This window comes from Exophiala viscosa, assembly GCF_022695815.1.
Source record: "Exophiala viscosa unplaced genomic scaffold EDD37scaffold_2, whole genome shotgun sequence".
Taxonomy (NCBI): Eukaryota; Fungi; Ascomycota; class Eurotiomycetes; order Chaetothyriales; family Herpotrichiellaceae; genus Exophiala; species Exophiala viscosa.
The window spans coordinates 3,932,611-3,945,564 of record NW_026944354.1 but is presented as its reverse complement, the minus strand read 5'-3'; the positions used below and the strand labels follow the sequence as shown (position 1 = coordinate 3,945,564).

General features: G+C 52.0%; 7 protein-coding genes across 7 annotated transcripts; 3 read left to right on the top strand and 4 right to left on the bottom strand.

Annotated features, from left to right (window-relative positions):
* Positions 1–83: 83 nt before the first annotated feature.
* Positions 84–2,408, top strand: EDD37DRAFT_606874 (uncharacterized protein; the record flags this gene model as incomplete). Its single annotated transcript, XM_062814929.1, has 1 exon — positions 84–2,408. One exon carries the CDS (start codon positions 84–86, stop codon positions 2,406–2,408), a length of 2,325 nt encoding a protein of 774 aa, XP_062673982.1.
* A 103-nt stretch (positions 2,409–2,511) lies between these two features.
* Positions 2,512–3,734, top strand: EDD37DRAFT_624224 (NADH dehydrogenase 1 alpha subcomplex 5). Its single transcript, XM_062816154.1, has 3 exons — positions 2,512–3,253; positions 3,320–3,424; positions 3,479–3,734. The coding sequence occupies exons 1-3, from the start codon at positions 2,709–2,711 to the stop codon at positions 3,546–3,548; spliced, it is 720 nt and encodes a 239-aa protein (XP_062673981.1). The 5' UTR covers positions 2,512–2,708; the 3' UTR covers positions 3,549–3,734.
* EDD37DRAFT_624222 (ubiquinol-cytochrome-c reductase complex subunit-domain-containing protein) lies at positions 3,735–4,424 on the bottom strand. The gene is made up of 2 exons (XM_062816153.1): positions 4,232–4,424; positions 3,735–4,131 (listed from the first exon to the last, which is right to left on the bottom strand). The coding sequence occupies exons 1-2, from the start codon at positions 4,333–4,335 to the stop codon at positions 3,921–3,923; spliced, it is 315 nt and encodes a 104-aa protein (XP_062673980.1). The 5' UTR covers positions 4,336–4,424; the 3' UTR covers positions 3,735–3,920.
* Positions 4,425–4,746: 322 nt separating this feature from the next.
* EDD37DRAFT_292678 (Alpha/Beta hydrolase protein) lies at positions 4,747–5,849 on the bottom strand. The gene is made up of 2 exons (XM_062811141.1): positions 5,482–5,849; positions 4,747–5,430 (listed from the first exon to the last, which is right to left on the bottom strand). Exons 1-2 carry the CDS (start codon positions 5,700–5,702, stop codon positions 4,830–4,832), a joined length of 822 nt encoding a protein of 273 aa, XP_062673979.1. The 5' UTR covers positions 5,703–5,849; the 3' UTR covers positions 4,747–4,829.
* A 1,057-nt stretch (positions 5,850–6,906) lies between these two features.
* EDD37DRAFT_292725 (major facilitator superfamily domain-containing protein) lies at positions 6,907–8,962 on the top strand. Its single transcript, XM_062811142.1, has 3 exons — positions 6,907–7,154; positions 7,212–7,982; positions 8,033–8,962. Exons 2-3 carry the CDS (start codon positions 7,281–7,283, stop codon positions 8,864–8,866), a joined length of 1,536 nt encoding a protein of 511 aa, XP_062673978.1. The 5' UTR covers positions 6,907–7,154; positions 7,212–7,280; the 3' UTR covers positions 8,867–8,962.
* Positions 8,962–10,156, bottom strand: EDD37DRAFT_292659 (uncharacterized protein). The gene has a single exon (XM_062811140.1). The coding sequence runs from the start codon at positions 10,033–10,035 to the stop codon at positions 9,058–9,060; it is 978 nt and encodes a 325-aa protein (XP_062673977.1). The 5' UTR covers positions 10,036–10,156; the 3' UTR covers positions 8,962–9,057.
* Positions 10,157–10,208: 52 nt separating this feature from the next.
* Positions 10,209–12,669, bottom strand: EDD37DRAFT_624203 (major facilitator superfamily domain-containing protein). The gene is made up of 10 exons (XM_062816152.1): positions 12,403–12,669; positions 12,248–12,338; positions 12,106–12,196; positions 11,913–12,045; positions 11,610–11,852; positions 11,440–11,554; positions 11,340–11,365; positions 10,965–11,282; positions 10,742–10,893; positions 10,209–10,684 (listed from the first exon to the last, which is right to left on the bottom strand). The coding sequence occupies exons 1-10, from the start codon at positions 12,440–12,442 to the stop codon at positions 10,442–10,444; spliced, it is 1,452 nt and encodes a 483-aa protein (XP_062673976.1). The 5' UTR covers positions 12,443–12,669; the 3' UTR covers positions 10,209–10,441.
* Positions 12,670–12,954: the final 285 nt, after the last annotated feature.

Genomic DNA, 12,954 nt, shown 5'->3' with positions numbered 1-12,954 from the left:
TTGTTTCGACACATCTCTGTTCACTAGAGACCTATCATCTGGGAGATATTGGACAGCGCGAGACTTACCTGATCTCGTGCATAATGGCGGCAAAAGCTCATCGTATGACACAGGGACTTGTCTGCCCAGTCTGTGGCACGACCTACAGTCGGCGAGAACATCTGCAACGTCATCTGACATCCCATACTGGCGGTTCCTCTCACTTTTGCCAAGCCTGCGGCAAAGGCTTCAAGCGAAAGGATGTCCTCAAGCGTCACTTTCTGACTTGTCTTGCTCGTCCGGGCCGCGCTGGCTCATCGCCTGAAACAGATCAAACGTTAAAGACCAATCGAACAGCATGCGATCGGTGCGCAAGGCAGAAGAGAGCGTGCAACTCCATGCAGCCTTGCAACACGTGTACCTTGAAGAATTCAACTTGCACATATTCATGGCTGAAGGACCAACGACCATGTGGTTTGACCACCTCGGCCCCAGAGTCAGACACAAAACTTGAACGCATCGGGAATCCTTCCAACCGGACGCTGGACACGTCGCATGTCGAGTGCGTTTCCCCTAGTCTGTCTTCATCCATGGGTGACAGTGACGATGAAGAAGAGCTCACTGATCCCTTCGAATTCCTTACTCGCTTCACCAGCAATGACTCTGGAATGAGTGGCGCTTTTGAGGTAGACAGCTCTTTGTTGGCGGAACATCCTCCAGGCGTTGGGTTCTCTGAACCAAGTCGATGGAATCTGCCTCCACATAGCCGGGAGGAGCAGCGAACGCTCTCCTTCGAGCAAGAAGCCAAACAGGCTAGGTCAAAATTTCGTCAGGACAGCCTCGAAACTTACGACAGGATAGAGCTGCCGCATAGTATCGCATCGCCTGACAGCGAATTCACCTTTCAGTCTCAGACGGAGCCGTTCTTCCTCTCGCCCTGGTTCGAGACGTCCATCTTTGCGGAAGACAATACAGGGACACCACAGGACGCCGAGTCTCATATAGTTGACCATGGCGGCCAGACGACCACTTTGGAGGCCCGGAACACTACACTGTCGTCGAAAAGTCACGAAATAGTTGCCGCTATCAAGGTCATCGTCATGTCTGGCTTCTCAGATGTGAGCTTGACAGTAGGCGACTGGTCCGCACTTGTGGAGACTGCTTGCATCAGTTTCTTTCATCCGAACAATCTGTCTCGATATCTCGAATACTATTGGGGTTTGTGGTACCCCAACGTCCCAACGATCCACAAACCCTCCTTCAATGCACAAGCAAGCCCTTGCCGTCTTCTTGCCCCCATGGCTCTAATCGGGGCAACCCTTTCGCCGAATCCTGCTGATCGCGAGAAGGCAAAGGCATGGTTCGACGTGGTGGAGGAAATGGTTTTCTCGGACGAGACCACATTTGACTCGAGAGTATCGACAACTGTACCCTGTCCTCCCGAGCAGCTGGAAGCCAGGCTGCGTTCCCTCCAAGCTGCCTATGCTGTCTGCCTATACCAAAACTGGGAAGGGCGCGACGCGGCCAAAGTCAGGATTCGAAGACAACGCTTTGTCTTATTGATTTCCACCGCACGTGATCTCATGAGGTACGCAAATCATGGTCCTTGGAAAGCACTGCAACTCCAGGACTTCTCTTGGAAGGATTTCGTGCTGCGAGAAGAACTGATCCGTACCATAATGTATATCTTCCTTCTCGACACGGCTTTCACCATTTTCAACAATGTGCCTCCCAGAATGATCATACGTGAGATGACCAACGACTTGGCCTGCCCTGAGCCTTGTTTCCAAGCCTGTACTGCCGAAGATTGCTTCCAAAAGGTCCGCGAATGGACCGCTCATCCACTTTGCTGCAAACGCACCACTCTTTACGCCTCCATTAAATATTTCGGTCAGAAAGATATTGGACCTGTTACCCAACAGTACCTCGCTCATGCCGGGGTCCTCAATCTTTGGACCATTGTATCTGCATTTCATAATTTGATCTTCCACATCGACCCCGGCTTTGGGTCCGAGTCACAATTGGCGGCAATGGCTAACGCCATTATCAATTGGAAAGACATCTGGAGACTCCGATCTGTGAACGGCTTCAAAGACTGCCATGGGCATGTCCATCTGGAGCCAAGTCCGTCTCAACTGGGTCGGCATGAAGTCTGGAAGCGGACAGGGTTCATGCGACGGGCTCCAGAATACTGGTTGCTAGCACAAGCCAAACTCGAAAGGCTGGAATCATCTCAAAGAAGCCTTGAAGCCGCTGAAAGCCTTTCGGGACGTGACAACTGGCTTGCTAATGTGCCGGGGACTGTGTTGTCTAAGTACGACGAGACGAGCATGGAACAACTGAGTGAATTTATTAGTAGCTTTCAAGCGATGAGGGTGGATCAAGAAGATATAGACGACTTGACTCGAAACTGTAACATCATGGCGTGATGTCAGAGTCTGTGGGCCGAGATATCTTAATCAATAATCAATATGAGTAGAAGACTTTGCAAGTTTCACTGAACAGATGTATACCTTAGGTCGTTGTCGCAAATGTAATAATGAAGGAAGGTGCAGGGTTTACATATCACTGCAGGTAAAGTCCGGGGCGCCAAGCCCGAGCATTGCTCGACGTCAAGATTCAATACATCCCCAAGCTACTAGTAGTTGTAAAGCCGGCGAACACCACATACTATCGCAACGAACCTCCTCAACTATCCGCCCCAGACTCTTCGTATCGAGTGGCCCACGATGCGCGCGACCTCGCGCTTATTTGCGACCGTCAAGTCGGCTTCAAAATACCTTGAACCCGATATCCCGACCGGCCTCACAGGTCTCTCTACACACCCATCTCCCCGTCCCGCCCTCATCTACACATACCGTCAGACCCTGAAGAAGCTCGCCCAGATACCAGCAAGCTCGGTCTACAGACAGTCGACCGAAGCTCTAACGAAGCACCGGCTCGAGATTGTTGAAGCACAGAAACCGGAGGGATACGAGGCGTGGCTCGAGCGAGCACGCAAGCACATCGAAGCCAATTCTGCGGCATACAATAAACTACTGAATGAGGATGGATCGCTGGGCAGCGAGAAAGCACACGTCGACCGCGTGGATATCTGGGATGGTGCGGTGACGAGGCAGGATGCACTTGCGGAGGGACCAAACTCGCCATCCCAAGCCGAGAAGAAGGCAGCTATCCTTGCGGCCGAGGTTCAGAAGGTGGATAAAGCGGCTGAGCACGGAGAAGTCGCCACTGTTGAAGACATCGAGGCCGAGCCGCCTTTGACGAGGGAACAGTATGTTTACTTCCAGGATTCCAGGGCATCGAGTAAGTACAGAGCCGATGACTGACTGTTGTGCAGGATTGAGACAATCGAAAACAAGATTGGCGCTGGCCTGATCGAAGAGGTGGTGGAAGTCGCTGAAGGTGAATTGGCACTTGTGGATGAGATGTTGATGAATCATGTGTATGTGCATGCCTTTTCACTGCGTTCTGTGGACGTTCTGCTAACCAATACTAGATGGGAGGAGCTCGAAGAAAAGATACCACCGGGACAATGGGAGTACTTTGACCGGGGTGATAGAGTGTAGATGCTTGTTTCGCATGGCGTCGAGTGGCAAGCCTGTATATACAATTTCCGAATTCGAGTCAAGATCGAGATCACTGCGTCCACCACGTCTCTGTCCCTTCACGCTTGTCCCACAGGCAACACATCACTGGCTAAGCAAGATGATGGATGTTCCAGTAGAGTCAAAATGCAACCATGAAACCCAAACGTTGATTGTGGTAATCAAATGTATTGTCTAACTCCATTGCCCTATGCTTGCGTCACTTGAAGCAGGCATCGCACCCACTGCTTTCTCTCGCCGTGCCATAGTAATATATACATCTCGTCTGTGATTTTCTGCGTTCAACGGCACCCCTTCCACCACTCTCCATATTCTCCGGACCGCTGTAATTCTTTAAAAAGGATTGTCCTCCGCTGGGATCTCTCGCACCCAGTAATCGCCAATCACCGGGACTCTCGACAGAATATCGTTTCGGATTTTAGGAACCTCAGCGAAGAAGAATAGGGCGAATACGCCCGCGGCGACACCGAAGCCAGATGCGTAGTAGCCGTATCGTAGAGCCTTGCCCATACTCAGACCCATGAGGTTGGGGATGTGCTTTGTTCTGTGGGACAGATGTTAGTATCCATCAGAAAATCTCCGAGAATAGCCTGGGGCCTGCTGAACTGATTCTGTCGCCAGCTGACGAAAGGCCGAGTACGTACTTAGGTCCATAAGGTGAAACGTAGGTGTTGTAGGTGGGTTGTTTGTTGTAGACGCGCAGAGGGGTGCGCCCTGAGCCCTGGAAACCTTCTTGAGCGATTGCCATGTTGTCGCAATATGAGCCCGACGGCGTTATGAGATTATGTGGTTAGGACGGAGAGTCGTGTCCAGCTTGGATTGTGGTTTGATATCATCGTAATTGAAGCTGTTTTTTGGAGGAAGCTTTCGGAGCGGATACTGCGTTTCGGCGGAGCACAGGGTCAATCAGGCGCAGACTCTTGTGACGAATTGACCAATCAGGGAAATCGCATTGGCTTATGGACTTTTCTCGAAATGGCACTCGTCCTGTTCACACCTCTCATGGGTCACTATGGCGGTCATGATGTGTTTATTCAGATATCGAGGGAAGTCAAGTCACATTTTCATAAAAAATAAAAGCCCGGAAGTGGGAAGAATAGTCTGATTGTGCGCTGTGCAATACGCTAGCCACATCTCATTGCCAGCCATGGCTCATTCTTCATACCCATCAAGCACGAAGTATCTCATGGTCGAAAGCGCTAGACACCAGCAGCCGGCACATCATGTGAGTGTATTCGCAGTCTAATGCAGATACTGCTTGAACCAGCTCACGGCTGCATCCTTTGCTCGTTCCAAGCCCTCCTTCTGAACCGGATCGCTCGTGTCTCCCCTGGTCGCAAAGCCATGGACCAAACCAGGGAAATAGCGGTAGTCGGAGTCGAGCTTCAATGATGGCAAAACCTGGAAATAGTGGTCTGCTAGTTCCTTGGTGAATTGAGGATCGGTTTCTGGTATGATCAGTTGGAAGGGCTTGTTGACCGCGTCGATTTCAGGTTTCTCAAGAAGGGATGGATGCGCCGTGGAGATGCAGTCCACGAGATCATTGCCTTTATCAGACACCAAATCTGTCAGTAAAGCGGTGACTTGATACATAGTGCGTAGCGACCATTGGGACAGCTTACCCTTAGCTGCAAGCTGAAAGACGGCCCAGCCACCATAACAGAATCCAATGGCGCCGACCTTCTTGTAACCGAGTTCCTTCTTGAGCTTGGTCGCAGCAGCGAAAATCTCTGGTTTTCGAATATCCTTGCTGTTCCGACCTATAAAGGCTCCAAGGTCGAATGGTTTGGCACCTTCCTTTGGCGGTCCAAGTGCATCGAGATCGACGACCTCACCGCCAAAGCTGTCAAAGGGTCAGCCAAGAACATAATATGCTGTGATCCTGGGCACTAACAAATCAGGCAGATAAACCGTCACGTCGGCCTCCTCGGCATAGTGATCAGCCAAAATTCGAGCATTGTTTAAGGTCCAACCCCAGACGTCATGGACAATCAGTACTGCGGCGTCCTTGTTCGAGCCCGTCACATAAGCTTTGTTGTCGCCGAGTGTGGTCTCCTTGCCCTTGGGGGTGCCTTCCCAGCGAAAGCCGGTAGTGCAACAGCTGGACAGCGACATTGTGAATAAGAGACGATTGCGAGATGATGTCTTTGACAATTAACAGATGATGGGTGACAGGTTCCTATGTAGACCCCGCAAGATGCGATATCGTCACCGGGTTCTGGTAGAGGCGGACCGAGTTTGGAGTGGACGGGAACGGAGACGGGAGCTTCTCTTTGCCAATTTGTCAGCGCGGCTCAAAGCTTCTTGGTGACTTGACAGATAACCCGCACGGGAACTGCAGCAGAACTTGCTGACAGAATGAGAATATTCTGTTGGAGTACAAAGCCGCGGCAAGTGATGTCCGATGCCCTCATGTCGTCCGCGGACTCCGACTTTCACACCATGGGTCAAGAGAGTCTTGCGTGTAATCCGCCAAACATCGAGACCCTGTGTACGACTCACAATACCTTAAGCGTGCTAAAGCCATTCGGTGCCCGGTGATCGCTGGCCAGATTGCGATATCGCACTGATCATGTCTAGACGTGGGGCCCGGTACATCAAAAAAGGTCTCCCTCGCCGCAGCCGGAAATTTGGAGAAGACCTCATTTCTTCCGCTTCGAAGACAAAAACAACGTCCCATCCAGGAATGGTATGTAAAGATATTGCAAACGACACAATTAATGTGCGTAAGACGCCTTATATGAGAACAGCAAAGCCTCGACATAAACCCTTCTTAGGCCACCCCTGTCAAGGTAAGCCGGAGCAGAAATTCGAATCACCCAAAAGATGAATCTCCGATGCTGGTCACGAGACTGAAATTGAAACTTCGTTTTACCCAGCCTCAGTACCTCAACAGGCTGTGATGGCGACTGTTGCGGAAGAGCACCCACCGTGCCTCGGAGACAGGACTGATGTACTTTGTACGTTTGATTCGCCCGGAACCGACCTTCAGCGACATGCATTATTTCTCCACGTCGACTTGGGTGTTCTGCAAGGTAAATCCCCACACACTGAGGTCAGCCTGACAATAGAGATGGGATTGTGTTGCACGGTTGCCGTTATCATTTACCATTCCTACAAATGATAAGTTCCAGACTTGCATAAGCGAGACCAAGCCGACAAATCATCAGTTGTTCTGTATCTTCAGGTGGGTGGGATCGGCATTCGACATGCCTTTGTCGACGGTTTACTGGATGGTGATCGAACTTTTCACGATGACCCGAGGCTATTTTGCGTGAAATCCTCGTAGAACACGAGGACGACCAACTCGCTGATTTGCTGGTCATAGCAGGCACTGCAGGCTACCCCAGCCGGGTGCTATACCTGGAGGTGACCCTGGGAAAGTCCTGGGGGTAAACGTGGGAATTCTCCGACGACTCTCCTCCGGGGCATGTTCTGGGGTTGGCTCTCCATGACCCTCGAAAACAGTGCCGCCTCGACCCCACAAACCTTCGGATTGACGGATGGGATACCTCAAAAGCACAAGTGCGTGAGACTGACCGACATTGATAAACGTCCTACCTCGGTGTCTCGTTTTATTTTCTGACTTCTTCACCCATCTCGGCATCTGACAGTGAGTGTAAGTCTGTCCGTTTCTCTGCAAGCCCAACAACATTTTGCGCCCATCCTTTAAGAAGAACGCAAGACTCCATCATGGTCGAGGACAAAGAACTCGGTGAGCCAACGCCGGTGGAAAACGTGACAGACTTGCACGAATTTCAGAATAAAGAAGGATACATCATCGACGCCGCCGACCCTGGGCATGCCAACCTCAAGCGAGCGCGCGATGGCCACACGATTCTCCTCCCACAACCCTCGTCCGACCCCAACGATCCTCTCAACTGGAGCCGCGTCAAGAAGCATGTCATCTTGATCATCATCTCCATGACGGCCTTCCTTCCCGACTACGGAAGTGCCACAGGAGCAGTCACGCTGATCCCACAGGCGGCGGTCTGGCACATGACGGAGGACCACGTCAACCACTCGCAAGCCGGTAATGTGTTCATGCTGGGCGCGGGCGGCGTCGTCGTCGTCGCATTGGCAGCTTACTTCGGCCGTCTTCCCGTCTTGTTCTACTTTCTTGTTCTGGCGACCGCAACGGCGATCTGGTGCGCAGCGGCTCAGTCATTCGAGGTGTTCATGGCCGGGCGTATCCTGAACGGGTTCTTCAGCACAGTCGCTCAGGGAGGAGGTCTCATGTTCATTAATGATATGTTTTTCTTTCATGAGAGGGCACGAAAGATCAATATCTGGAGTGCCTTCATTATCTTGTCGCCTTACTTCGGTCCGCTTTTCGCTGCGTTCATCATCAGTACGCAGTCGTGGCGCGTTCCTTTTGAGGTATATATTGCAGAGGTATGTCCACCCCGCGCACGTAACGGAATCACATGACTAACCACTATCAGACTGCTCTCTGCCTCGTCCTAGCCATCCTCTTCGTCGACGAGACATACTACGACCGCCGCATCCCCGCCTCAGACCAACCACCCCGAGGAAGCAAAATCTCCCGACTCCTAGGCATCTCGCAGTACCGGTCCCGCCATCTCCGCAACAGTCTCGGTGAAGCACTCATGCGTCCCATCAAAGTCATTCTCAAGCCCACCGTCTTCCTCTCGTCATTCTACTACCTCCTGACATTCGCATGGGTCGTCGGCATCAATACCACCCTCTCAATCTTCCTGACGCCACTGTACAACTTCGGCCCCAAACAGATCGGGTACTTCTACTTCACGCCTATCGTCGCGGCGCTGCTCGGCGAGGTCTGCGGCCACTGGCTGCACGATTTCATCGCAAGGAGTTACATCACCAAACACGCCGGGCACTTTGAGCCGGAAGTCCGTCTGCGCGCCATCTGGCTGTCCACGCCGTTCATGCTCGCTGGTCTTGTTGGACTTGGATTCGCCCTCGAAGATGCGTACCATTACATGGTAACTGCCGTGTTCTGGGGATTGTATGTGTTCGGTATCATGATCACCACCGTTGCGCTGAATGCGTATAATCTGGACAGTTACCCTGAAGCGTCGGGCGAGACGTCGGCTTGGATTAACTTCTGTCGCACGGCGGGCGGGTTCATCATCTCGTACTTCCAGGTAACGTGGGCGGACGCGCAGGGGACAAAGACGTCGTTCGGCATTCAGGCTGCTATCTGCGCGTTCGCGTTCTTCATCATCGTCTTCTTGCAGTTCTTCGGCAAGAGATTGAGAGTCATGGCTGGCGAGTTGAAGTTCCACACGTCTTGAGGGAGTTGTGGGACGTTTGCTCAGCGATCATTTTGGAGGTTGTCTTGTTTGGTGGCAAGTAGGTCTTTGAGCGGGTGAACAGGCGGCGCCAGAGAACGTGCCGCGTGAGAGTCTTCTCCCACTCGTGGGAGCCTAGTACCGAAGATGTTTCCTCTACTGTAATTGGCTTGCAATTCGAAGTGATTAGGTCGTTACCTGCTCGCCGGAGCGTCCCACAGCTCCTCAGCATTATCTCTGAAAAGCTTCTCGATCAACCCAGTATCGGCACCGCACCACTCGAAACACCGTTCTATGAATGGCACCGAGTCGATATCATCGTATCTGGTATGCGGCCAATCCGTCGCATACACGACTCGGTCTCTAGCTTCCTTGATGAGTTCCCGTCCGATCGGATCCAGGTCCCGCATGTCAGGATCCTTAGACAATCGATACGGCGCGGAAAGCTTGACCCAGGTGTTCCTCTGCAGAAGCGTGACTAGTGACTCGAATCCGTTCAATCCATACGGGTCAAGCGCTTGTGAGGGGTCGTATGGCTCTGGAAGAGACGGCCAGCCAAAGTGGTCGATGCACACTTTCACGCCGAGATCTGGCACGATTTTCTCCAAGGGGACGGCCAGATGAAGAGGAATATATAGCTGGAGTACCCAGTCGAGAGGCTTCAGCACGCGGGCATATGCTTGTAACTCGCTTCGCAGCTCGGATTCGCTGACTTCTCGTTCAACTGATACCAGATTGACGCGAGCTCCGCGGACACCGAGGGCGTGCCACTTCTGCGTAGTGTCGGGGTCCATCTTATGCGGATCCAGGCCGACGACTGCTCGACCGTGCTTGGGTGTCAGTTCACGTAGCGCTGCGAGCATACAGCTGTTGTCGTTGGCATAAATGGACGGTTGGACGAGGACCATGTTGTCGATGCCGAACTGTGCGTAAAATGTCCTGGCGTCCGCGAGCGTGTGCGCGTGCGGTTTGTATTTGGCGCTTGGGTGTAGTGGGAACTTTTCAGGCTCGACGACGTGCATGTGGCTGTCCCATATGCCTTTCGGCAATGGTCGTGAGATTTTCACTTGTTTCGATATCGAGGGTACAGCGTATGATCTTGCTGACTGTGTTCGTAAGAAAGACAGTGTCCGCCATGGATGGCGCCGTGCGACGAGCTTGAGGAACGCCATGACTATACACCACGCTGGAAGTGGGATCTTTTTGATGAGGCTTTTCAGTGTCAAGCAGCATGTATGAGTGTGAGGTGGTAGTTGTAGGAGCTGTTCACTGAAGGTTATACTGGTGCATACAAAGTAAGAGAACTGTAAAGTGTAAAGTGTGCCGAGGTAGGAACCTTGGAAGCCTAACTTGAGTCGCAGCGTTTAAGCTTTGGCTGGGGGCAAGGGATGCCTAGAAGCCCGAGGCTAGGGAGGCTCCCTAGGCTACTGTGATACGGGTACTGTCAAAACCTTAGACCACTATCAAGTATATTCCCCTGCTTTCCCCAGCCTTATTTCCCGTCGATTGCCGACGGCATGTATGTTATACCAAAGTCATTAGGCTCCCATCGAAAAGACCCGCACGTTCGAAGCTGCTTCAGACGACATTGTCCATTTTAGGGCCGCCTTGACCCTCGGGCATCGCGATGGCTTCGGTCTTCTCCTCCGGAGTATTCTTGTGCTCATGTGCGATGTTCTTCTCCTCCAACATAGTCTCAACACGAGCAGTTCCCTCGACCTCATAGTTGGTCTCGCGAATGGTCATGAGAACCCATGCGCAAAGAGGCAGAGAGATGAGCAGCATGAGCCACGAGATCAGGATCTCGCCGAGGAATGCAGTCTTATGGTTGTGTCAGTCACATGCTCAGTTGTGGCATGGTTTGAGGAGGAGGCTTACCTTGACAGCATCCATGCCGAATGAGACAGCAGAGCCGGCGCTCTGAACACCCTTGTAGTAGCCAGCCATACGGGCGAGCTTGAATGGATCGTTCGACATTGCTGACATCGTGTAGTAAGCCAGGCCTTGGTACATGGCGTCCGCAATGTAGTCTTGAGGGTAAGTCTGGTCAGTACGCGAGGAGCAAGCCATATCACAAAGCTTGTAGCGAAAGGCTACTCACAGGCCATTAAGAGTACAATGGGCCCAGCAGCTGCGTGAACGCTCCAGTCCCAAGGACGCTTATCACCAAGAATAACCTCATCAGCGCGGGTGAATTTGACCTGAAAGCCTATGCCAGCGCACCAGATGAGGATGTTCATGAGCAGAACGGCGACAACACCACCCAAAGCTCGAGCTCGGCGGCCGAAAGGGAGTCGGTCAGTCACAAACCCAATCAGGATAGATCCAACGATAGATCCAAGACCAGTGAGGAGGGCAGTAAGCGCTCGCGTACGACCATTGAACAAGAAAGCGGTGATGGCACCCTGGTAAGCGTAGACTGTGTACAATTAGCAACTGCAAAAGCATTATTGACTTCAAGTAAAGGGATACGTACAGTAATTGGAACTGAAGAACATGGGGCTGCACGTTGAGCATAAAGTAAGCGATCTGACTGACTCGTATTCACGGTTGGCGATTTTTCATGGAGCACTTACAAGAGTGCAAGCATTCTCCAGTCCTTGAAGAGCTGGACGAACTCATGCAACTCCCTCCTAGGACTAATGGAGTCCTCGAGGAGAGGAACAGTCCCGTCGCCACGAACGACCAGATCTGGCGTTCAGTCAGCTGTGATAAAAACCATTCTTCAGTGGAAACAGTCACTTACGGGGAGGCAGAAGCAGCCAGCTTGTCACAATGGCAGTCAACATGATGATCATGAAAGCTAGGTAGACACCAGTGGAAACGGATGGGAGGGTCGAGTGGGCTTCGATGCCCAAAGCGATAGCAGAGCCAACAAGGGTCCCAAGCTGGAAGATAGACCAGAAGAGAGAAAACGAGCGGCCTTTGTCCTTCTCAAGAGGATACGACATCATAATGGCACCTTGCGCAGCCCAGAGCAGAGCGGCAGCTGAAGAATGAGATGGTTAGCAGATGGAGATGACCCAGTACCATGGTATGGTGGACTAACTGAAACCGAGAATCCCACCGGCGAGGATAAGAAACCATCTTGTCCCATTCTTTTGAAAACACCAGAGAGATCCAATGTAGAGAGAGTACCCAGTTGTGCCGAGAGACAAGGTCAGGCGGGGACCTAGGACGTTCTGGCTGTACGTTAGCGACAGTGATCGCACGTCACAAATCGGAGTTTTCTGGGCTCATACATTGATGCTGCCAGCGAAGAACCCTGTAATCGCAAATACTGCGTAAAGAACACTGTTGGCTATGTCACTCAATTGAGTATCCATAGTTCCACTGATCCAAGCGTCAGCAGCGTTTCCAGAACAACTTCGTCAGGAGACTTGCCCAGCGCCCAAGTTTGAGACAGCACTGAACATGCCCACCGAACAGAAAGTTACGAAACCGAGAATGATGACCTGAGTCCATGGCGAGTTGTCTGGGCATTTGAGGTCAATTTGCGAGCACGTTGGGTGATCAGGTGGTGGGAGTCCAAAACTCACATCGCACGGGACCAACACGAATAGCAGATAAGTTGACCATCTTGGTTTGTTTGAAACTTCTCCTTGACAGGGTGTCTCGGATGCCGACGAGCTGAATCGATGGCGGGTTCAAAGAGACGACCGGTTTGCTGGTGTTTGCAAAACGGGCATGCCCGTCGTGGAAGTATGGAGAGATTCCTCGTACTGGACCTTATCATTATATAGAGTCGAGGCATAGTCAAAGATATACCAACGGATCAAGTACGCGAATCCTGCAGGGTAACAACTACAATAATAGTGGTGTGAGTGGTGTTGGAGTACAGGCAGGTGGTCTTCTGGCTGCAACCTTATCGATACTCCAAGTGGAAGATGGGTCAGTACCCTTCTCCAACCAATCAGGGGTCAAATGCCTATCTTCACGAAGTGCTGGCAGTTCGATCTGAGCAGCGAATTAGGCCATGACCGGGGCTCTACCGGGGTATCTGGTCACTCAGAGGGTGTGACTACGCTATCACTACTCCGTACAGAATCTTTGTTGAAAGCATACATCTTAGCCGCAGATCTGCCACAGGA

What these genes read in the sequence shown, in the direction of transcription:
- EDD37DRAFT_624222 (XM_062816153.1), bottom strand. Translation starts at nt 4,335, where the DNA reads ATGGCAATCGCTCAAGAAGGTTTCCAGGGCTCAGGGCGCACCCCTCTG. An exon ending in GTTTCACCTTATGGACCTAA is followed by an intron (nt 4,132 to 4,231) that starts GTACGTACTCGG and finishes TCTGTCCCACAG; the next exon opens with AACAAAGCACATCCCCAACC.
- EDD37DRAFT_292725 (XM_062811142.1), top strand. Translation starts at nt 7,281, where the DNA reads ATGGTCGAGGACAAAGAACTCGGTGAGCCAACGCCGGTGGAAAACGTG. An exon ending in TTGAGGTATATATTGCAGAG is followed by an intron (nt 7,983 to 8,032) that starts GTATGTCCACCC and finishes AACCACTATCAG; the next exon opens with ACTGCTCTCTGCCTCGTCCT.
- EDD37DRAFT_292659 (XM_062811140.1), bottom strand. Translation starts at nt 10,035, where the DNA reads ATGGCGTTCCTCAAGCTCGTCGCACGGCGCCATCCATGGCGGACACTG.
- EDD37DRAFT_624224 (XM_062816154.1), top strand. Translation starts at nt 2,709, where the DNA reads ATGCGCGCGACCTCGCGCTTATTTGCGACCGTCAAGTCGGCTTCAAAA. An exon ending in CCGCCTTTGACGAGGGAACA is followed by an intron (nt 3,254 to 3,319) that starts GTATGTTTACTT and finishes ACTGTTGTGCAG; the next exon opens with GATTGAGACAATCGAAAACA. An exon ending in GAGATGTTGATGAATCATGT is followed by an intron (nt 3,425 to 3,478) that starts GTATGTGCATGC and finishes AACCAATACTAG; the next exon opens with ATGGGAGGAGCTCGAAGAAA.
- EDD37DRAFT_624203 (XM_062816152.1), bottom strand. Translation starts at nt 12,442, where the DNA reads ATGGTCAACTTATCTGCTATTCGTGTTGGTCCCGTGCGAT. An exon ending in TCGTGTTGGTCCCGTGCGAT is followed by an intron (nt 12,339 to 12,402) that starts GTGAGTTTTGGA and finishes TCAAATGCCCAG; the next exon opens with ACAACTCGCCATGGACTCAG. An exon ending in TCGGCATGGATGCTGTCAAG is followed by an intron (nt 10,685 to 10,741) that starts GTAAGCCTCCTC and finishes CACAACCATAAG; the next exon opens with ACTGCATTCCTCGGCGAGAT.
- EDD37DRAFT_292678 (XM_062811141.1), bottom strand. Translation starts at nt 5,702, where the DNA reads ATGTCGCTGTCCAGCTGTTGCACTACCGGCTTTCGCTGGGAAGGCACC. An exon ending in ACGGTTTATCTGCCTGATTT is followed by an intron (nt 5,431 to 5,481) that starts GTTAGTGCCCAG and finishes ACCCTTTGACAG; the next exon opens with CTTTGGCGGTGAGGTCGTCG.